This window comes from Hypanus sabinus, chromosome 18, assembly GCF_030144855.1.
Source record: "Hypanus sabinus isolate sHypSab1 chromosome 18, sHypSab1.hap1, whole genome shotgun sequence".
Taxonomy (NCBI): domain Eukaryota; kingdom Metazoa; phylum Chordata; class Chondrichthyes; order Myliobatiformes; family Dasyatidae; genus Hypanus; species Hypanus sabinus.
The window spans coordinates 8,710,792-8,734,872 of NC_082723.1; the positions used below are offsets into that span (position 1 = coordinate 8,710,792).

At 41.5% G+C, this 24,081-nt stretch overlaps 1 protein-coding gene across 3 annotated transcripts; it reads right to left on the reverse strand.

The window, feature by feature from the left end:
* Positions 1-1,684: 1,684 nt before the first annotated feature.
* Positions 1,685-22,403, reverse strand: LOC132407314 (zinc finger protein 226-like). 3 transcript variants are annotated; one of them, XM_059993640.1, is made up of 2 exons: positions 22,379-22,403; positions 1,685-11,211 (listed from the first exon to the last, which is right to left on the reverse strand). In XM_059993640.1, the coding sequence occupies exon 2, from the start codon at positions 10,816-10,818 to the stop codon at positions 9,865-9,867; it is 954 nt and encodes a 317-aa protein (XP_059849623.1). In that variant the 5' UTR covers positions 10,819-11,211; positions 22,379-22,403; the 3' UTR covers positions 1,685-9,864. The 3 variants fall into 3 exon arrangements, with proteins under 3 accessions (XP_059849623.1, XP_059849625.1, XP_059849622.1); XM_059993642.1 differs by having other exon boundaries at positions 1,685-11,182; positions 22,379-22,392; XM_059993639.1 differs by lacking the exon at positions 22,379-22,403 and adding an exon at positions 19,063-19,349.
* Between the last annotated feature and the right edge of the window lie 1,678 nt (positions 22,404-24,081).

The following is a 24,081-nucleotide window of genomic DNA, read 5'->3' on the forward strand; positions in this document are numbered from 1 at the left end:
ATACCGGCTGGGTAGCCTCCAACCTGATGGCATGAACATTGACTTCTCTTACTTCAGCTAATGCCCCTCATCCCGTTCTTACCCCATCCCTTACAAAATTTATTTGTTTTTTTTTTCTCTCTCTCTCTCTCTGTCCATCACACTGCCTGTTCTCCTTCTCCCTCTGGTCCTCCCCTCCCCCCTTCTTTCTCCCTAGGCCTCCCGTCACCTGATCCTTTCCCTTCTCCAGCTCTGTATCCCTTTTGCCAATCACCTTTTCAGCTCTTAGCTTCATCCCATCCCATCCAGTCTTCTCCTATCATTTTGCATTTCCCCCCTCCCCCTCCTACGTTCAAATCTCTTAGTATCTCCCCTTTCATTTAGTCCTGACGAAGGGTCTCGGCCCGAATCGTCGACACTGCTTCTCCCTATGGATACTGCCTGGCCTGCTGTGTTCCACCAGCATTTTTTTTTTTGTATGTGTTGCTTGAATTTCCAGCATCTGCAGGTTTCCTCATGTTTGCCCATTAGATAGGGAGTATTCATTTTTTTTCTCATGTCCATTATACGTATTCCAGGATTGATTTTTTTAATTGATAGCTAGATGATTTCATTAGTCCGATCCTGTGAATATAAAGAGATTGCCGTCTCAGATCATGCTCCTTTGTTTTTATCTTTAAATCTCCCCGGTCTCCTTCAAATAAACATATTTTGGTTTTAATTTAACATTGCTGTCTGATAAGAATTTTTTAAGGTTTCTGGAGAGACAATTTTTTTTTTGAAGTGAATACGCTGGAAAAGTCTTCTAGTCTTAGTATATCGGATGCCTTCAAGGCCTATTTTAGAGGACAAATTATTTCTTGTACAGCAAGGATTAAGATAAAAGCTAATAAAGAGAGATTTGAATGAGCTAATCAGTTGAAACAATTGGACCAAAAACATGCCTTGGCTCCAGATCCTGCTTTATATAAAAGGCGCGTTGAAATTAAAAATAATATGATCTTCTTGTAACATAGCCAATTGATACTCAACTCCTAAAAGATAAAAGTCAATTTTATATTCATGGAGACAAAACAGGTAAATTATTGGCTAAACAATTAAAAACCTTTATAGCTAAATGGCAAATTAATTTGTAAAGCTGTGATAGGACAACTATTTAGATAAATGATACCTTTACAGAATTCTATTCTAAACTTTATAGCTCTGACGCTATTAAAGATAATACTGTAATGAATAATTTTTAGATCAATTAAACGTTCCTACACTTGCTGCTGATAATCGAAAACAGTTGAATCTACCTATTACTTTTGAGGAAATTGACGAGACTGTGCGTTCATTGCACTCAGGGAAGACTCCGGGTCCTGATGGATATTCTGGAGAATTTTATAAGACTTCTTACTCACTGCTTAAACCTCGTTTATGTTCAGTGTTCTCCGATTCCTTTAAGTTGGGTAGGTTGCCACCATCTTTTTAAGATGCTTCAATTTGCTTACCCTTAAAAACTATAAGAATCCAACTGAATGCTCTTCATAATCTCCTTACATAATATTTTAAATATTTTGCCATCTATCATTTCTGATGATCAGACTGTATTTATTAAAAATTGATATTCCCAGTTTAATATTTGTCCTTTATAAATGTTATCTATTCTCTTTCCAAGGACATATTGGAATGTGTGATATGCCCAGAAGAATATGCTGAGAAGTCTTTTGATTGGGTTGAATGGAATTATTTATTTAAAACAGAATAATTAAATTTTGGGCCCGATTTTATTCAATGGATTAAAATACTTTATCTCCCTCTGCTCGGGTTCTTACTAATTTTCAGAATTCCAGACCATTTAAACTTCAATGTGGACCCAGAGAAGGTTGTCCTTTGAGCCCTTTGATCTTTGATCTCGCACATTTGTCTGTTGCTAGGATACAGGCAGGAGTCAGATCAAATAGTTCAGCCTTCTGGGTGGAGACAGCTGCTTCAAAAGGGGCCTGCTCAATTACTTCACTGTCTGTCACTATTGCATAGCCAGAATAACGTTCTCCTGCTGGATCTACAAAAGAGCTTCCATCCATTGCATAAAAGTTTGCCTCGGGCTTGAGCGGGAAATGCGGAATGGATGGGAAAGTCTGTTCTTTCGTGGTGATCCTGTCAGTTGGTGCGGCAGACTTCAGGGCCTGAAATTGCCCAGAGGCAGGTACAACATCTTCGGTTCGGTCCATATTAAAAGAATGTCTTACCACATATCCCATCTTCACGTCAGTTTCCTTCCAGTATTGCAGTTGGCCTGTAGCCAATTTTTGCCAGCCTCCCTCAGTGCTGGAGGCTTGTTTTGTCAAGGTGGAAGCAAGAAACTCCAAGCTCTTTGGCTTGAACCAAGGACAAACCAGGTGGTATGAGGAACCATCAGTCCTGTCTGTAACCAAAGAACATCCGGAACTTTGGCCAGTAATGCACTCCTCTCTCTTCCTTTAACCTCACCAATCACCGTGACTGGGAACTTCTGTCACTCGAGGAGTGCATAAAGTCTCTGAGGCTTTCCTCGGAGGCGCCATAAGAGGTAGTGTACTCAGAGGTAGGGTCATAACACAGAAATCTAATATCCTGGATCTGAGACAAATAAATGAATTCTATTTTAAATTCTATATTAAATGCAGCAGAAGAAACTCCTCCCATGCCCAGTGACCAGGGTGCAGAACTGGGTGTGGTGAGCAGCAGCAATAATTGCAGAGATCAGCATCGACAGTCACTCTTGAAATTGCATTCAGCAAAAGTGATGGACAAATATCCAGCATGCAGCTTATGGAAACATTTTCGCCAGTGTGATCACGGTAGTGTGTCACAAGTGTAACATGCTGTAAGGTTTCACTGCTCATGTAATGGCCTCTCTGTAAGGTTTCACTGCTGAGGTAATGGTTTCTCTGTAGCAACAATGTTTACATTATGACCAGATGATCAGGGTTTTGGAATGTGGGGCTATCCAGTGACAGAAATGTTCTTTCTTGTGAGCCTGGAAGAGAGATTTTCATGGTCTTTAACTGGGGAGGGATGAGAAGACATTGTTACGTATTCAGGCAACAATAAATATATGAGTTAGGCAAGGGTTCTTATAACAAATAACACGTTTATTGAACTCAGAAAACAAACCCCCCCAAAAGTAAACAAACACGAATGTAATCGGAAATCAGCTACTGTGTGGCAGCTTAAGCAGTTCTTTTAAGTAGTTTTGCCAAAAGTTCAAAGATGCTCACAGTCCATTTAAACGGAGAGACTTTATAAGACGATTTAAATTCTCTTTCACGTTGTTTTGCTTCTATCCCCGACGTCGAACTTTTCCCACAAAGAATTTCCGAAACGAAACAGCTTAAAGGCACTGACCTTTCCTTTATCACACTGTCCTCAATCTTCTGCTATCCCGCAGAGATTAACACGAGAACAGTCAACGAATTCCTTTCAAATAAGGTCGAACCCATTTCACCATCGAAAATGGATTTTCCTCGATCTTTAACTCCCGAACTCCGATCTTCGCTCTCCACTGATTTCTGAACTAGCAGTATTGTAAAGAAACTGCTGGCAATGACCTTTAAAACTTTAGGCATTAGATAAAACTTCATCTTTCAACTAAACTGCGTCATCACATTAAATCACGCTGTGGCATGGTCAACTTGGCAAATCCAGCCACAAACTGCCCCTCCTCACAGGGTGGGGTCTTCCTTTTAGAACCTGTTAAAAAAACATGTCACATGATCTCTACTGGCGGGAAAATGACGTCACTCCACCATCACAAGACCCTTACCTCAAGTCCAGTATAGCTACAACCCGAGTCACGTGACAAGGGTACCACTGTCATGTCATGAGTATGTAACACCTCCCTCCAGAAAAAACATTTTTGCTCTGACAAGAACAAACATTTTTAACAATTGCTTACAAGAAAACAAATGTATAAATTTTATAACATACATAATATACAATACCATCATATAACTATAACTAACAATATTATAAGAGTGTTACAATTGAGAAAGAAAACACTCCATAAAAAAAATTGCATTGTACATTCAACATCAAGATAGACAATCAGCAACCACATTTTCTTTACCTTTAATATGAGTTATCACAATATTGTACTCTTGTATCATCAAACTCCAATTTAATAATCTTGTTTTTGTTTTTCATCTTACTGAGAAAAACTAACAGATTATGATCAGTGTAAATAATAAGTGGTTTTTGAGTTGTACCAACATATACCTCAAAATATTCCAAATCTAAAACAAGAGATAACAATTCTTTCTCTATTGTCGAATAGTTTCTTTGATGCTTATTAAATTTCTTGGAAAAGTAAGCTACTGGATGATCAACCTCATCACCCTCATTCCTTTGCATTAATACTGCTCCTGCAGCCTCATCACTAGCATCCACAGCCAATGAAAAATGTTTTTCAAAGTCAGGTGCCTTAAGCACAGGTTGTTGACAAATCATTGTTTTCAATTTTTCAAATGCTTCTTGACAAGGCACTGTCCACACAAACTTCTCATTTTTCTACAGAAGGTTAGTTAATGGAAGGGCAACATTAGCAAAATTCTTACAAAATTTTCGATACTATCCTACCATTCCCAAAAATCTTCTGAGAGATTTTTTCCCAGTTGGAGTGGGAACCTCTAAAATTGACTGAACGTTTGCCTGAACAGGAGCTACCTTACCTTGACCCACAACATAACCAAGGTAAGTCACAGTGGCATGTCCAAATTCACTCTTAGCTAAATTAATAGTTAAGTTACCTTTAGAAAGCCTTTCAAACAATTTCTCCATCGCAATAATGTGTGCTTCCCAACTATCATTTCCTGTCACTAAATCATCAATATAAGCATCAGTATCTTTCAATCCCTGAATCACAGAGTTAATCATCCTCTGGAAAGTACCTGGGACATGCTTCATCCCAAATGGAAGAACATTATACTCATATAACCCAGATGGAATTACAAATGCAGAAATCTATCTACCTCTGTCTGTTAATGGAACACACCAATACCCTTTCAATAAATCGATCTCTGTAAGGAACTTTGGTTATCCAACTTTATCTACACAATCATCTATTCTAGGAATTGGAGATTCATCTGTTTTCGTTATAGCATTCACCTTCCTATAGTCCGTACAAAACCCAATACTCCAATCTGGTTTTGGCACCATAACACATGGCAAACTCAAATTCGAGTTAGAATGTCTAATAATATTATTCTCTAACATATATTCAATTTCTTTCTCAGCAAGTTCACATTTTTCTATGTTCATCCTATATGGATGTTGTTTAATAGGTTTGGCATCTCCAGCATCTACATCATGTGAAGCTATAGTAGTCCTTCTCGGAACATCTGGAAACAACTCCTTATATTTAAAAATTAATTCCTTCATCTGTTGTTTCTGCTCTAGCTGTAAATGTGCTAATTTCTCATCAATATTTTCCAGAATGGCTGAATTAGGTAACCTAACAGAAACAATGTTGGATTTAGAATGAAATTCAGATGAATCATCTATCATGTTCCTAGTTAAATCAAACTCATTCTCACTGACCACAACAGTCACAGTATCAGACTGTTTCTCAAAATAAGGTTTTATCATATTTATATGGCAAAGTTGTGTTGACCTTCTATGATCTGCAGTTTTTATCACGTAAACCACATCATTGATTTTAGACACAATTTCATAAGGACCATGAAATCTAGCTTGTAAAGGATTTGTCTGCACTGGGAAAAGAACCAACACCTTATCTCCAGGCTTAAACTTCCTCATCCTAGCTTCTTTATCATACCAAGTCTACATTTTCTCCAGAGCCAACTTTAAATTTTCCTTGGCTAAGCTACAAGCTTTATGTAACCTGTCTTTAAATTTCAAAACGTAGTCCAACAAATTAGTGTGTACTTCCTTACTAATCCACTGTTCTTTCAATAAAGCTATAGGTCCTCTAACTCTATGCCCAAACACAAGTTCAAATGGACTAAAACCTAAAGATTCCTGTACCAATTCCCTTACTGCAAATAAAAGTAAGTTTATACCCTCATCCCAGTCACTTTCATTTTCCACACAATATGTCCTAATCATATTCTTGCGGGTAGAATGAAACCTCTCCAAAGCACCTTGCGATTCTGGATGTTATGCAGACGAAGTAAATTGCTTAGCTCCCAATGTATAAACTATCTGTTGACACAATCCAGACATAAAATTACTGCCTTGATCAGTCTGTATCTTCTTAGGTAATCCAAAATAAGTAAAAAAAATATATGAGCCTTTGTCAAAGTTTTAGCTTTGCCTCTGGAAACCTAGATGAAGTACACATGATAGTCAACAAATACTGATAACCAGTTTTTTGTCTTTGATAATGGACCAACAAAATATACAATAACTTCAGAAAACGGTTCACCAAATGCTGGAATAGGTTGTAATGGAGGACTGGTGTAACCTGATTTGGTTTACCCACAATTTGACAAGTATGGCACATTTTACAAAACATCGCCACATCTTTTCTTAGACCAGGCTAGTAAAAATGTTTTAAAATCTTGTCCACAGTTTTCCTTACCCCCTGATGTCCACCTAAAGGCACACTATGAGCTAAAGTCAAAATCTCATTTCGATAAACTTTTGGGACAACTACCTGGTAAACAACATTCCAATCCTCACTTGCAGGAATTGTAGGCGATCTCCACTTCCTCATCAACACTCCTTTTTCCAAGTAATATCCTACTGGCATCTTCTCAATTTCACTACCGAGTAAAGCTTGTTCTCTTAATTTTATAATCTCAGGGTCTCTATTCTGCTCTGCTATCATCTCCTTCCGAGACAGAGATAAATCGTCATAGTCAGACTTACTCCAAGAATCTTGTTCAAACAACGAAGATAAGAAGTCTTTGACACATCCTCAAAACTCGAATTCAGAGTTGAACAGTCCTAAGTAACAACCTCATACTGCGCATCATTCTTTTTAGCCATAGCTCTAGTCACAACACAGGAAGAATCAGTGTTAGAATTCAACTCTGGTTCCTCTGAATCCATTGTCAAATGCACTTCAGAAAAAACTTGTCCACCTGCCAAGTCATTACCTAACAATAAAGAAATACCCTTCACAGTTAAGCTATGCTGTAATCCTACTTTAACAAATCCTGTAACTAAGCATGACTTTAAATTTACTATATGTAAATGTACAGGCATAAATCACTCCCAACACCTGTTACATAATTTACCTCACCAGTATCAGACTCTCCATTAAACTTCAACACACTGTCTAACATCAGTGATTGAGAAGCTCCAGTATCCCTAAAGATTTTTATTGGCACCAGTGTAGGTCCTTCTTTCAAGGATACAAACCCTTCAGTTATAAAATGATCATATCCCGTTTTAACTTGGTCAGACTCTAACAAAGCCTCATTTGTGTTTATCAAACCCTGTAACTTTACATGTGCTTCAGTATGTTGCACACAAGCATCTGGAACTGCTTCCTTCTCTTTCTTTTTCAATCTGAAACAGTTAGCTATTATGTGGCCAGGCTTCTTACAATAGTTACAAATAAGACCAAACCGTCTTTCCTTCACAGGCTTTCCTTCCTCCTTACCTTTCTCATGAACTTCTGATTTAACTTCTGATTTACCTTGTTATTTTTCCCCTTAAAAATTCTGACCTGAGGAAATTTACTTTTATGGATTAAAACATACTCATCAGCTAATCTAGCACAAACCTACAATTTATCAATACTCCTCTAATTTAAGTCGGTCATTACTTCAACAGGAATGCTTCTTTTAAATTCATCCATTAAAATCAGCTCTCTCAATGTATCATCGTCCCCATTTACATTTTTAGAAGAAACCCATCTCTCAAAACACACAGCTTTATCACAGGCAAATTCCACATAAGTTTTATCCACAGACTTTTTCAAACTTCTGAATCTTTCCCTATAAGCTTCTGGGACTAATTCGTATGCGTTTAGGATATGCATTTTCACAATATCATAATCAAGTGCTTGTGCAGCAGTTAAAGCTGTGTAAACTTGTTGTGCTTTACCTTTAATTACACTCTGTAACAACACTGACCATTTATCATTCAGCCACTCTAACTTCCAAGCAATAGTTTCAAAATGTTGAAAATATCTTTCCACTTCTGTTTCATGAAATGGAGGGACCAATTTAATTTCTTGACTAGCAACGAACGTTTTTGTTTAGAACCAGAAGACTGTTCCCAGACCTTAATTCCTCCATTGCATATTCAAATTACCTCTGCTTTTGTTCAGCCTTCAATTTACAATGCTCTAACATCATTTGTTCGATTTGCAACTGCATCTCTAGATTACTTATTGGAAATGACTCTAAAACTGAATCATCAAAAACACCCAAATCTACATAGAGTTACGCGATTTTTCTCTGTATGACAGCCTTAGATGTGGTCTGCAAAACACCTTTAAGTTGCAATCTACTAGCTATCTTAGATACCTCAGTTTTTTTCGCCTTCGCCAATAAGTCCTGGTGAAGCCAGAAACTCATCAATATTCATTGTTGCCGAATAACACTCACAAGCCAATCAAACAAAAGAACCAAGTATTCCCCTTTTCCAAAACACAGATTCAAAAGTTAGCAAGCATTTAAACTCAAATGATCCAATCCGGACGCAGCCACCATATTTATGTTACGTATTCAGGCAACAATAAATATGTGAGTTAGGCAAGGGTTCATATAACAAATAACACATTTATTGAACACAGATAACAAACCCCCCAAAAGTAAACAAACACTAACGTAACCGGAAACAGCTGCTGTGCGGCAGCTCAAACAGTTCTTAAAGCAATGTTGCAAAAACAGTTCTTTAAAGTAGTATTGCCAAAAGTTCAAAGACGCTCACAGTCCATTTAAAAGGAGAGACTTTATAAGACGATTTAAATTCTCTTTCACGTCGTTTTGCTTCGATCCCCGACGTCAAACTTTTCCCACGAAGAATTTACGAAATGAAACGTCTTAAAGGCACTGACCTTTCCTTTATCTCACTGTCCTCAATCTTCTGCTATCCTGCAGAGATTAACACGAGAATAGTCAACAAATTCCTTCCAAATAAGGATTAAATGAGGTCGAACCCATTTCACAGTGGAAAATGGATTCCCCTAGATCTTTAACCCCCGAACTCCAATCTTCGCTCTCCACTAATTTCTGAACAAGCAGTATTGTAAAGAAACTGCTGGCAATGACCTTTTAAACTTTAGGCATTAGATAAAACTTCATCTTTCAACTAAACTGCGTCATCACATTAAATCACGCAGTGGCATGAAGTCAACTCGGCAAATACAGCCACGAACTGCCCCTCCTCTCAGGGTGGGGTCTTCCTTTTATAACCTGTAAAAAAAACCTGTCACATGATCTCTACTGGCGGGAAAATGACATCACTCCACCATCACAAGAACATTACCTCAAGTCCAGTATAGCTTCAACCCCAGTCACGTGACAAGGGTACCACTGTCATGTCAGGAGTACGTAACAACACAAATGAAGAAAGTGAGCCCTTCTTTTTATTGTTTTCTTTAGTAACCCTATAGTCAAAGTAGGCATCATAAACCTCAATCAATTAATTGCATATTGTGTTCCGTTTGTTATTTTGGGGTACAGATTTGTAACAGGGGACACATCATGCTGCATCCACCCAAACAAGATTTCTTCACTTTGGCAGGGCTGGGGGTGGGGGCTATCATCCCCTATGTTCAGCTGCTTGCTGAAGCGAGAGTTACATAAGGTTAGATGACTGAGTGAATTGCTTCCAACAATCACAGCAGGAGAAAGGCCTCTCCTTAGTGTGAACTCAATGATGCACAATTGGTTGATTTTGCTGAGAGAATCTCTTCCCAAAGTCTGAGCAGGTGATCGGCCACTACCCAGTGTGAACTCGCTGGTGTCTCTGTAGTTGAGATGATCGAGTGAATCCCTTCCCACACACTGAGCAGGTGAACGGCCTCTCCCCAGTGTGAACTGACCAGTGTGCTTGTAGGTGGGATGACTGAGTGAATCCTTTCCCACAGTCTGAGCAGGTGAATGGTCTCTCCCCAGTGTGAACTCGCTGATGTACCTTCAGTTGAGATGATCGAGTGAATCCCTTCTCACAGACTGAGCAGGTGAATGGTCTCTCCCCGGTGTGAACTGACCAGTGTGCTCGTAGGTGGGATGACTGAGTGTATCCTTTCCCACACTCTGAACAGCTGAATGGCCTCTCTCCAGTGTGAACTCGCTGATGTACCTTCAGTTGAGATGACCGATTGAATTCCTTCCCACAGACTGAGCAGGTGAACGGCCATTTTCCTGTGTGGGCTGACTGGTGTGTCAGTAGTTGAGATGACCGTTTGAATGCCTTCCCACATTCTGAGCAGGTAAATGGCCTCATCCCAGTGTGAACTCGCTGATGTACCTTGAGTTGGGATGAGCAAGTGAATCCCTTCCCACAGTCCCAGCAGGTGAACGGCCACTCCCCAGTGTGAACGAACTGGTGTCTCAGCAGGTGAGATGACAAAGTGAATCCCTTCCCACAGTCTAAGCAGGTGAATGGCCTCTCCCCAGTGTGAACTCGCTGATGTACCTTCAGTTGTGATGAGCAAGTGAATCCCTTCCCACAGTCTGAGCAAGTGAACGGCCTCTCGTCAGTGTGAACTCGCTGGTGTGCCATTAGGTCAGATGACCGAGGGAATCCCTTCCCACAGTCTGAGCAGGTGAAAGGCCTCTCTCCAGTGTGAACTCGCTGATGTACCTTCAGCTTAGATGAGCAAGTGAATCCCTTCCCACAGTCCAAGCAGGTGAACGGCTGCTCCCCAGTGTGAACTCGCTGGTGAGCCATTAGGTCAGATGATCGAGTGAATCCTTCCCCACAAATTCAGCAGATGACCAGCCTCTGGCCAGTGTGATCTGACTGGCGTGCCCACAGGTGGGATGACTGACTGATTCCCTTCTCACACACAGAGCAGATGAATGTCCTTGTCCAGTGCGAACTTGCTGATGTACCTTCATGAGATGACCCTGAATCCCCACAGTCTGAAAAGGTGAACCACCCTTTGTAAAATGACGGGCATGCCAGTCGGTCAGATGATCAAGTGAATCGCTCCCCACAGTCTGAGCAGAAAGGATGAACAACTGAATCGCTTGCTCCACTTATGAAATAGCTGGACAGACACAGCAGAACTGGTGTGTTGTGTTTGAGGTTCCTGTAGATAGAATACTTGTCGTTGTTAACCTGAAAAAAGATTTACAAAATACATCAATGAGTGAAGGACAACATTTCAGATGAGAGCACTTGAGTTGCCAAGCTGTGATCTGGCATCACACTGTTACAGTGAAGTTCAACCCAAGTTGGAGAGAGAAATTATCTTCTAACTGGGCACAGTGCTGATATCTGGAATGATCATCAAACACTCTGTTACTCTTGCAGTCTGTATAAGAATGGGGCATTTCTGCCATCTCCAATCTGTGACCTGGCTCAGTTTGACTCTCACCATTGGTATTATTCCCTGTTTCTACAGAGCTGCATGGGTATCTGTCCCCACAGAAACTGAAACACTGTCATGTGTAGCTGGGATTTTTTTTCAATGCACTGTTAATTTAAAGTGCCACAGTTTAAAAAAACAAATAAAAATTTCCTGCTGAGATGAATGGTTGATCTGCAGTTGTTAAAAGGACAGAGTGAATTTTTGTGTTATTTCGGGTTCTTGTCACAGAGTCATAGAGAACAGCAACACAGAAACAGGCCCCTTGGCCCATCTAGTTTGTGCTGAACTATTTAAGCTGTTTATTCCCGTACCCCTACAATCCAGGTACATAAACAAACCTCTTAGATGTTGAAATTGAGCTCGCATACACCAGTTGGGCTGTCTGCTCATTGTGCACCTGGATAACCATCTGTGTGAAGAAGTTTCCCCTCATATTTCCCTTAAAGTTTTACTTTTTATCGTTAATCCATGGCCTCTCTTGGTAGTCCCACCCAATCTCAATGGAAAAAAGCCAGCTTGCATTTACCCCATCTATACCCCTCATAATTGTGGTATACCTCCATCAAATCTCCCCTTAATCTTCAACATTCCAAGGAATAAAGCCCTGACCTGTTCAATCTCTCCTTATAACCCAAGTCTTCCAGACCTGGCAACATCCTTGTGAATTTTCCCTGAACTCTTTCAACCTCTTTTACACCTTTCCTGTAGGTTGCTGACCAAAACTGCACACAATAGTCCAAGTTAGGCCTCACCAATATCTTGTACAATGTCAACATAACATCCATCTCCTGTACTCAGTCCTTTAGTTCATGAAGGCCAATGTGCCAAAACCTTCGTTTCTGTCCCTATCGAACTGTGACACCACTTCCAGTGAAATACAGACCTGTATTCCCAGATCCCTTTCTTCTACAACACTCCTCCATGACCTACCAGTCACTGTGTAAGACAGCTCACACTTATCTGCATTGAATTCCATTTTCCATTTCTGAACACAATTTTCTAGTAGGTCGAGTTCACACTGCAAGCCATTATAGTATTCTCGCAGTCTGCTGAATTCCTAGTCTTGGTTTCATCCACAAATTTGTTGATCCAGATAACCATGTTATTATACAGATTACTGATACAGATGACAAACAACAGCAGATTCAGCACTGATCCCTGTAGCACACCAGGAGTCACAGGTTTCCAGTCAGAGAGGCAACTATCTGCTACCACACTCTGGCTTCTCCCAAAGCTAATGTCTCATCCAGTTTACTATCTCATCTTGAATACTGAGTGACTGAACCTTCTTGACCCACCTCCCATATGAGACTTTGTCAAGTGCCTTGCTAACATTCATGCAGACAACATCCACTGCCTTGCCTTCATCCAGTTTCCTGATAACTTCCTCGAGAGATTCTATAAGATTGGTTAGACAAGACCTACCATGCACAAAGCAAAATTGCCTCTTCTTAATCAGTCTACATCTATCCAAATACTTAATTATATCCAGTCCTTGCACATATGTCCCAAAGACTTTCCCCCTACTGATGTCAAGCTCACCAACATATAATTTCTTAGTATATTTTTAAAGCTTTTTTTGAACAGCGGAACAACATTGGCTGTCCTCCAATCCTCCAGTACCTCACCTGTCTAAGCAGGATTTAAATATCTGTACCTGGGCCCCAAAAATTTCTGCACTTGTCTTCCGCAGGGTCCTAGGGAACAACTTTTCAGTCTCTGGAGATTTACCCATGGTAACTTGCCTTAAGACAGCAAACCCCTCCACCTCTGTAACCTGTACAGGGTCCAGGAAATTCATGCTACTTTGCCTCAATTCTATAGACTGTGTCCATCTCCTGTGTAAATACGGATGCAAAAATACTATTTAAAAACTCTCCCGTCTATTTTGTCTCCTCATATAGATTACCATTCTGATCTTCCAGAGTGGGTATGTTTCTGCACTGACCACGTTTCTATGACAGAGAAGCTGGCCAAACTTGATTGGAAGGGGAAAGTGTTAGGAATGTCGATGGAGCAGCAATGGCTGGAGTTTCTGGGAGCAATTCGAGAGGTGCATGATAGATACATCCCAAAAAAGCACTCGAAAGGCAGGAGGACACAAGTATGGCTGAAATGAGAAGCCAAATCCAACATAAAAGCCAAAGAGAGGTCAAACAAAAGAGCAAAATCTATTGGGAAGCTTTTAGAAACCAACAGAAGATGACTGAAAATAAATTCAGATGAGCTCAGGGCATGGAATCATGATATTGTAGTTATTAATGAGTCTCGGTTGCACCCAACAGTCTGAGGCATTTAGAGGAACAAAATTTCCGGGGCCTCAACATCTCTTGAAAACCAAGGTTCCCTGCACAAGCTACCATTCATCTTTTATTGTGACAGGCACATACAAACTCTGCATTGATCCAGATAACCATGTTATTATACAGATTACTGATACAGATGACAAACAACAGCAGATTCAGCACTGATCCCTGTAGCACACCAGGAGTCACAGGTTTCCAGTCAGAGAGGCAACTATCTGCACTTAAAGGAGAGAACGAGAGGTGAGGATATTTACAATGAGTTTTAAAAAAATGTCCGTGAAAATGACATCCCCATTCATAAACTGCTGGCAATCACTATCGATGGAGCCCCAGCAATGTACGGTGTGTGTGTTGGTTTTATAGCACTGTGCTGTAATGAACTTGATTTTCCCGACTTCCTGGATTATCACTGTGTGATTCATCAGCAGGCCTTGGCTGGGATGGTCGTGGACGTTTCTCATGTAATATCACTGGTGGTCAAACGGATAAACTTGATTCGAGCAAAAGCGCTTCAGCACCTCTTATTCAAGGTATTATTGGATGAGCTCAATGCCGCCATAGGCTGTTGGATATGCTAGTTTCCTTGGTTAATTAATTTGAAAGTTTGACAAAAGCATTTTATGTAATTAAAATACAATTAGCCCAAATAAAGGGCCCCAAGTTGCAAATACAATCTGAGCTGTGTTTTTCTCTGAACAATTTAGTTGGTTGATCTTGTCTTTGACTAAGGCCGAAGTAGGGGTTCTTGGGCTTAAAAAGGTTGATGACCACAATCTTAAAGGGTCACAGTTGAGAGGATCCTGACTGGCAGTGTCACAGCCTGGTATGGGGACTGTACTCACTTAATCACAAGAACCTGCAGAGAGACAGCCCAGCACATCTGTAGATGTGATCTTCCCACTATTCAGGGCTGTAAAGAGGGCCTGAAGGATCACTGGGGATCCCTGTCAACCCAACCAGCAATTGCTCCAGCTGCTACCATCAGGGAAATGGTATCACAGCATAAAAGCCAGGACCAGAAGGCTCCAGGACAGCTTCTTAAACCAGACCATCTGACTGATTAATTCATGCTGATAAAACTGTATTTCTATGTTATGTTCACTGTCTTGTTGTGCATACTGTTTAGTATAAATTGCATATTGCAAATTTAGACATAGAAGTACTGCAAATGTTTCTACATGTATATGAAGGATTTAAGTATTAAAGTCAATTCAGTTCACCCTCTCCATTATCTGTTGTCATCCTGGCTCCCACCCTCCCAGCAACTTTAGTTTAACTCCCCCACTAGAGCTAGCATGCCTCACCACTAGGATATTAGTCCCCTTATAGTTCTGTTCCCCTAACAAATCCCCTATCATCTCGTTGACTTTCCTGTGACAGCTAATTCCCTTCCAACAGTTTCTAACATGGTCTACCTGTTAGTGTGGGGAATGGCCACAAGAGTACTCTACTATGGTTATTTTACCTGATTCCCCTTTCTGACTCTGGAAACATAGAAACATAGAAAATAGGTGCAGGAGGCCATTTGGCCGTTCGATCCTGCACCACCATTCAGTATGATCATGGCTGATCATCCAACTCAGAATCCTATACCTGCTTTCTCTCCATACCCACTGATCCCTTTAGCCACAAGGGCCATATCTAACACCCTCTTAAATATAGCCAATGAACCAGCCTCAGCTGTTTCCTGTGGCAGAGAATTCCACAGATTCACCACTCTCTGTGTGAAGAAGTTTTTCCTCATCTCGGTCCTAAAAGGCTTCTGCTTTATCCTTAAACTGACCCCACATTCTGGACTTCCCCAGCATCGGAAACAGTCTTCCTGCATCTAGCCTGTCCAATCCCTTTAGAATTTTATACATTTCAATAAGATCCCCTCTGAATCTTCTAAATTCCAGTGAGAATAAGCCTAGTTGATCCAGTCTTTCTTCATATGAAAGTCCTGCCTTCCCAGAAATCAATCTGGTGAATCTTCTCTGTACTCCCTCTATGGCAAGAATGTCTTTCCTCAGATTAGGGGACCAAAACTGCACACAATACTCTAGGTGCGGTCTCAACAAGGCCTTGTACAACTGCAGTAGAACCTCCCTACTCCAGTACTCAAATCCTTTTTGCTATGAACGCCAACATACCATTTGCCTTTTTCACCGCCTGCTGTACCTGCATGCCCACCTTCAATGACTGGTGTACAATGACACCCAGGTCTCGTTGCATCTCCCCTTTTCCTAATTGGCCACCGTTCAGATAATAAACTGTTTTCCTGTTCTTGCAACCAAAGTGAATAACCTCACATTTATCCACATTAAATTGCATCTGTCATAAATTTGCCCGCTCACCTAACCTATCCAAAACATCAGCTTAGCATCCTCCTCACCACTAACACCGCCACCCAGCTTCATGTCATCCGCAAACTTGGAGATGCTGCATTTAATTGCCTCGCCTAAATCATTAATATATATTGTAAACAACTGGGGTCCCAGCACTGAGCATTGCGGTACTCCACTAGTCACTGCCTGCCATTCTGAAAAGGTCTCGTTTACTCCCACTCTTTGCTTCCTGCCTACCAACCAATTTTCTATCCACAGCAATACCATACCCCCAATACCGTGTGCTTTAAGTTTGCACACTAATCTCCTGTGTGGGACCTTGTCAAAAGCCTTTTGAAAATCTAAATATACCAATTTCACTGGCTCTCCCCATCCACGGTACTAGTTACATCTTCAAAAAATTCTATAAGATTCGCAGACATGATTTTCCTTTCACAAATCCATGCTGACTTTGTCCGAAGATTTCACCTCTTTCCAAATGTGCTGTTATCCTGTGTCCTGCACCTCAGTGTAACTCACCAATCTTCATCTCATATCTGTCACCACCACCAACTCCTGGTTGATCCGAAATTCATCCATTTCAAGTTCCTACTCCTTAAAGTTACAAACTGCAGTTGGATGCACATCTTGTACGTGAGGGTGTCGGATACTGAAGGTCTCCCCGCCTTCCCACCAATGTCCCCTCTAACTTCAAATGACCAGTGTGTACAAAAATCATGTCACTGGGCAAAAAAATGCACAGCACAACAACATGTGCACACTAAAATTTATATAGAAATGTAACATTTCCACAGCTAGCAAATCACTGTGAACTTTGATCTCCTCTAGGTTTCATCGACTTCATCTGCACTGTCACACAGCCTATGTAGCAGCCCTGTTGCGGATTATGAAGGATTTTCAAACGCCATCTTTTGCACAGTGCCTATATGTAATTTGCTTGCTAAATGATGCTTTAAAAAGTCAGATTTTCAAATATCACTCCACTTCCTCCCACTTGCAAATTCTCCGACAACTTTTGCAACACCACAATACTCACAGATAACACCAGTTTCTATATTGGATATAAATACTTCCCCTGAACCCTCCAGCTGTCAGTGGCGAACTCGGTGATGGCAATGCCAATGAATATGAAGGGAAGGGCAGTAGTCTGTCTCGTTGGAGACTGGCACATTAGTGATGTGAAAGACAATTGTTGTCCAGGGCAAAGGTGTTTGATCACATTATGTACCCAGACAGAATGGGTCAAGACATTTTCTCACTGGCAGAAATGTTCAGAACAAGAGGAGGTAGAAAAAGCAACGCACATAAAATGCTGGAGGAAATCAGCAGGCCAGGCAGCATCTACAGAAAAGAGTGCTAATGCTGAGGACGTTCTACGAGTCTGTGGTGGCCAGTGCTATTCTGTTTACTGTTGTGTGCTGGTGCAGCAGGCAGAGGGTAACAGACACCAACAAACTCATTCGTAAGGCCAGTGATGTTGTGGGGGTGGAATTGAACTCTCTGACGGTGGTGTCTGAAAAGAGGATACTGTCCAAGTTGCATGTCATCTTGGACAACGACTCCCGTCCACTCCAAAAGGCACTGGTCAGTCACAGGAGTACATCCAGCCAGAGACTCATTCCACCGAGATGGAACACTGAGCATCATAGGATGTGGCCATTCCTGCTATGGCCATCAAACTTTACAACTCCTCCCTGAGAGTGTCAGACACTCTGAGCCAATAGGCTGGTCCTGGACTTATTTCCACTTAGCACAGTTTACTTATTATTATTTAGTTATCTATGTTTTTTTTATATTGATATACTTCTACACTATTCTTGGTTGGCGCAACTGTAATGAAACCCAATTTCCCTCCGGATCAATAAAGTATGTCTGTCCGTCTGTCTGTTCATAGAACATAGAAAAATAGAGCACATTACAGGCCCTTTGGCCCATGATGTTGTGCAAACCCTAAAACCCTGCCTCACATATAACCCCCCCCCCCACCTTAAATTCCTCCATTTACCTGTCTAGTAGTCTCTTAAACTTCACCAGTGTGTCTGCCTCCACCACTGACTCAGGCAGTGCATTCCATGCACCAACCACTCTCTGAGTGAAAAACATTCTGCTAATATCCCCCTTGAACTTCCCTCCCCTTACCTTAAAGCCATGTCCTCTCATTCTGAGCAGTGGTGCCCTGGGGAAGAGGCGCTGGCTGTCCACTCTGTCTATTCCTCTTAATATCTTGTACACCTCTATCATGTCTCCTCTCATTCTCCTTCTCTCCAAAGAGTAAAGCCCTAGCTCCTGTAATCTCTGATCATAATCCATACTCTCAAAACCAGGCAGCATCTTGGTAAATCTCCTCTGTACCCTTTCCAATGCTTCCACATCCTTCCTATAGAGAGGTGACCAGAACTGTACACAGTACTCAAAGTGTGGCCTACCTAGAGTTTTATAGAGCTGCACCATTACATCGCATCTCTTAAACTCTATCCCTCGACTTATGAAAGCTAAGAAAGCTTTCTTAACTACCCTATCTACCTGTGAGGCAACTTTCAGGGATCTGCGGTCATGTACCCCCAGATCCCTCTGCTCCTCCACACTACCAAGTATACTGTCATTTACTTTGTACGCTGCAGGCCATACAGCATCTATGGGAGAAGGTGATATGACATTTCGGGCCAAAACCTTCATCCCAAAACATCGTTTTACATCCTTCCATAGATGCTGCCTGGTCTGCTGAGTTCTGCCAGCATTTTGTGTTTTATATTTATTTCCAGCATCTGCAGATTCGCTTGCGAGGACAGAAAGATCCTAGCCAGAGGCTCAGCAATCTCTTCCCTCGCCTCATGGAGCAGCCTGTGGAATATTCCATCAGGTCCCGGGGACTTATCTGTCCTAATGTATTTTAACAACTCCAACACCTTCTCTCCCTTAATATTAACGTGCTCCAGAACATCAACCTCACTCATATTGTCCTCACCGTCATCAAGTTCCATCTCATTGGTTAATACCAAAGAGAAGCATATTTCATCCTTCAGCATTTTGTGTGTGTTGCATGGATTTTCAGTCTCTGCAGATTTTCTCTTGGTTGTGATTGGAGGTAGAACAAAGGTGATTTTCTCAACTGGTGATGTAAAAGATTTTGTTCCCTTTCTCCGAGTTCCCAATCCTTACATTCAGATAGCAGGAGCTCAGCTCTGTCTGAGAGATCCATCGTTTCCATTCTCTCATCAACCGGAAGCTCCCCGGGGCCCGTGTACGGATCGTTGGGCTGCGAGAGAGGGAAGAGAGCAGGACTAACACTGGATTGTGGTTCACGGTATCCAGAGGTCATGGCAATTGCCCCAAACTCAGAGTTGAAAAATCTCACCACCAACTCGCTCTAAACTGGAGCCGATATTCCGAGGCCTTTTCTGTACTGCGCATGCACAATATTTGGGTGCACCCACAAACTTGACGCCTGCACATTCGATCGGTGCTTCAGCAACAGTGAAAACTTTGACACAGAGTATTCTGGGTAATCGCGATGCCATTAAAAGTTTCTGCAAGCACCAGTTCCATGACCAAACCTCAGGTTTTTTATTGTGTAGAAAACTCAGCAGCTCTTCTAATGCAGAAACAGCTCCCATAAACAATGCACTTAATATCAGCAACCTTTCTGTGTGTCTAATGCCAAAGTAGAACCTTATTGCAAATGCAGATTGAAAACACTAGAGATTCTGCTATTACTGGAAACACAGAGACGCACACACACAAATTGCAGGAGAAACTCTGCAGTTCAGGCAGCAGCTAAGCAGAGGAGTACACAGTCTAGACATGCTGAAGGGCATCAGCCTAAACACTGTCTATTTATTCCTCTCCGCATGAAGGATTTACTCACCAGTGCTATTGCACACCATCTATATATTGGCACGAAAAAGTTTGGGCACCCCTGGTCAAAATTTCTGCTACTGTGAATAGTTAAGTGAGATGAACTGATCTAAACAAGTCAAAAAGTTGATGATGAAACATTCTTTTCAACATTTTAAGCAAGCTTAGTGTATTCTTTTTGTTTCCTTCAATGTCGAGTAAAAAAAAGTAAAGGACCACTATGCAAAAGATTGGGCATCCCAAAAGATTTGCGCTCTCAGGTAACTTTTACCAAGGATTCAGACCTTAATCAGCTTGTTAGGGCTATGGCTTCTTCATAACCATTGTTAGGAAAGGCCAGGAGATTCAAATTTCAAAGCTTTATAAATACCCTGACTCATCAAACCTTGTCCCAACAAAGAGCAGCCATGGGCTCCTCTAAGCCCCTCCCTAGCTCTCTGAAAATTAAAAGAAATGATGGCCACAAAGCAGGAGAAGGCTATAAGAAGACACCAAAGCGTTTTCAGATAGCCGTTCTCTCAGTTCATAATGTAATTAAGAAATGGCAGTTAACAGGAATGGTGGAGGTCAAGTTGAGGTCTGGAAGATCAAGACATCTTTCTGAGAGAACCACTCGCAGGATTGCTAGAAAGGCAAATTAAAACCCCTGTTTGACTGCAAAAGACCTTCAGGAAGATTTAGCAGACTCCTAAGTGGTGGAGTTCTACTGTGTTGCTGTTCTACTGTGCAGCAACACCTGCACAAATATGGCCTTCATGGAAGAGTCATCAGAAGAAAACCTTTCCTGTATTCTCACCACAAAATTCAGCATCAGAAGTTTGCAAATGAACAACTGAACAAGCCTGATGCATTTTGGAAACAAGTCCTGTGGAGTGATGAAGTTAAAATAGAACTTCTTGGCTGCAATGAGCAAAGGTTGGTTTGGAGAAAAAAAGGTGCAGAATTTCATGAAAAGAACAAATCTGCAACTACTAATCATGGGAATGGATCGATCAAACTTTGGACTTCTGTTGCAGCCAGTGGCACGGGGAACATATTACTGGTAGAGGGAAGAATGAATTCAATTCAATACCAGCAAATTCTGGAAGCAAACATCACACCGTCTGTACAACAATCTGAAGATGAAAAGAGGATGGCTTCACAACAGGACAATGATCCTAAAGACACCTTGAAACTTACAATGGACTAACTCAAGAGGCGCAAGCTGAATGTTTTGCCGTGGCCCTTACAATCCCCGGACCTAAACATTATCGAAAATCTGTGGATAGACCTCAAAAGAGCAGTGCATGCAAGTCAGCCCAAGAATCTCAAAGAAATAGAAGCCTTTTGCAAGGACGAATGGGCGAACATCCACCAAACAAGAATTGAAAGACTCTTAGCTGGCTACAGAAAGCATTTACAAGCTGTGATACTTGCCAAAGGTGGTTTTACTAATTACTGAACAAGCAGACGGCCCAAACTTTTGCTTCAGGCCCTTTTCCTTTTTTGTTATTTTGAAACTGTAAAAGATGGAAATAAAAAAAAAATAATCTTGCTTAAGATATTAAAGAATGTGTCACCTTTAAGTTTCTGCCTTTTGGAAGTCAGGTCATCTTTTACTCGCTTAGCTATTCACGGTATCAGAAATTTTGACCGCAGGTGCCCAAACTTTTGCATGTCACTGTATGTGATTTTCTTGCTGAATGATGCCTTAAAAAGTCAGATTTCCAAATATTGCTCTCCTTCTTCCCATTTGCGAATTCTCCAGCATTTTTTGCATCACCACAATACACACAGATAACACCACTTTCTGTATTGTACATAAATACTTCCCCTGAGCCCGTCCCCAGGTGGAGAACTCATTGATGGCAATGCCAATGAATATGAAGGGAACGACAGTACTCTGTCTCACTGGAGTCTGGCACATTTGTGAGTTGAAAGCTACTTGTTGCCCAGGACAAAGATGTTTGATACCATTAGGTACCCAGAAAGAATGGGTCAAAGCATGCTCACACAGGCAGAAAAGTCCAGAACAAGAGGAGGTAGAACAAGCAACGCACACAAAATGCTGGAGGAACTCAGCAGGCCAGACAGCATCTATGGAAAAGAGTACTAAACTAATGCTGGAGATCCTCCAGCATTTTGTGTGTGTTGCTTTTCCAGCTTCTGCAGATTTTCTCTCGCTATGGTTGATGGTAGAACAAATGTGATTTTCTCTACAGCTCATAGAAAGATTTTATTCCCTTTCTCCTGGTTCCTGATCCTTGCATTTATACAGCTAGAGCTCAGCTCCATCTGCTCCCATTCCCTGATTAGCCGGAAGCTCCACACGCCGGTACAGAGATCGTGGGGCTGAGAGAGAGGAAAAAGTCCTGGCCTGGCCCGAAAGCTTACAGCAATTGTCATCCAGTTAGAGTCGAAAAAGCCCATCCAACTCCCTTTCTTACCTCGCCGATCCTCCCGAGGCCTTTTGTGCACTGCGCGCATGCGTAATATTCGGAGCCAGCAGCAACACTGACGCCTGCGCATTTGATCTGTGCTTCAAGCGACAGCAACATTTCAAACAAAGTGCTTTATGGGTAATCCTGGTGCCATTAAAAGTTTCTGCAGGCATCGGTTCCATCTCCATACCTCAGTTTTTTTTTGTATGTAAAAAACTCAACAGTTTTTTTTTAAGGCAAAGCGGTTCCCATAAACAATAATATCAACAGGCATTCCGTGTATCTCATGCCAAAGTCCAATCCGCTTACAAATGCAGATATCAATCACTAGATTCTGCAGTTGCTGGAAAAAAAGGGATGCAGACACACACAACGCTGAAAAAGCTCCGTAGTTTAGGCAGCAACTAAGCAGGGGAGTACACAGTCTAGATATGCTGAAGGGACTCGGCTTAATTGCTGTCCATTTATTTCTCTCCACTTTTGATGCCTGATCTAATGATTACCTGCAATATTTTGTAGAAATTAACCATTTTGTTTTTTTTTCAATGAACCAGTTTCCAAATGTTTCTCATCATTCATTCATAGCCACATCCTGCTGGTCTTGTTCCTCTTCCTACTACTTGTAACCTCCCAGACCCCATCTCTTCCTGTAGCACCAAAGCACTGATCGGGGCTGGCAAGTCTTTGGTTTCTGACGCTGCTCCATCGAAGATTCACTCGCTAGTCTGCTGTCAGACTTTGGAGGCGCATTGTAACAACCTAGCTGTCCGAGGCACAGTCCTTTGAAATTTGTGAAAATGACCAAAACTTTGCAAAGAGCAGGGAAGAAGGAGTTTAACAACTTTAGTCCAGAGCCCTGGGAAAGGTAAAATACTCAGTGAGCTCATCGTGTTAATTAGCCTGGGGAAAATCATGCAGGAAATTCATACGGGTGAATAAGATGATGAGATGGATTGATCGTGTGAAACATCAGAGGCCTTTTCTCAAGACTGAGATGGCTAACTCCAGGGGGCATAGTTTAAGGTGCTTGGAAGTAGTTCAAGGGAGATGTCAGAGGTATCTTTTTTTACACAGAGTGTGGTGTGCATGAGGGATGTTCTGCCAGCGACGGTGGTCGTGGCGGATACAATATAGTATTTAAAGGGAATCTTAGATAGGTTCATGGGACTTAGAAAATTAGAGGGCTCTGCGGTAGGGTGATTGTAGGCAGTTTCTAGAGTAGGTTACATGGCTGGCACAACATTGTCAGATTTGCTGCAGATTTCTATGATTCTATGAAATACAAGGGAAATCTTTTCTCCCACGGAGTAGTCACTCTTTGCAACAGGGACAGTGAGAGGAAAACGGCAGAGATGAATTTTAAAATACTGATATGGAACAGAAACATGGGAAGGAACCAGATGGGCTGAGTGGCCTCTTTCGTGTACATTGTGAGAAGCAGAGACGAGATTTGATACAGAACTAATTTATCTTTCACAACATTAAACATCAGTTTAGTTTAAGGCTAACATCAGCAGAATGGACTCCTCCAATGTTCAGTGACAAAGGTTCAGTCCTGGGTGCGATGAGCAGCCACAAGAACTGTAGAATCTGACAGTAACAGTCCCTCATAAACCTGCAGCTGCCTTCAGTCACAGCGAAGGTTAAACATTTAACACAGAGCTGATTAGAGCTTCCTCTCTGATGTGAAGTTGCTGGTGTTGCAGAAA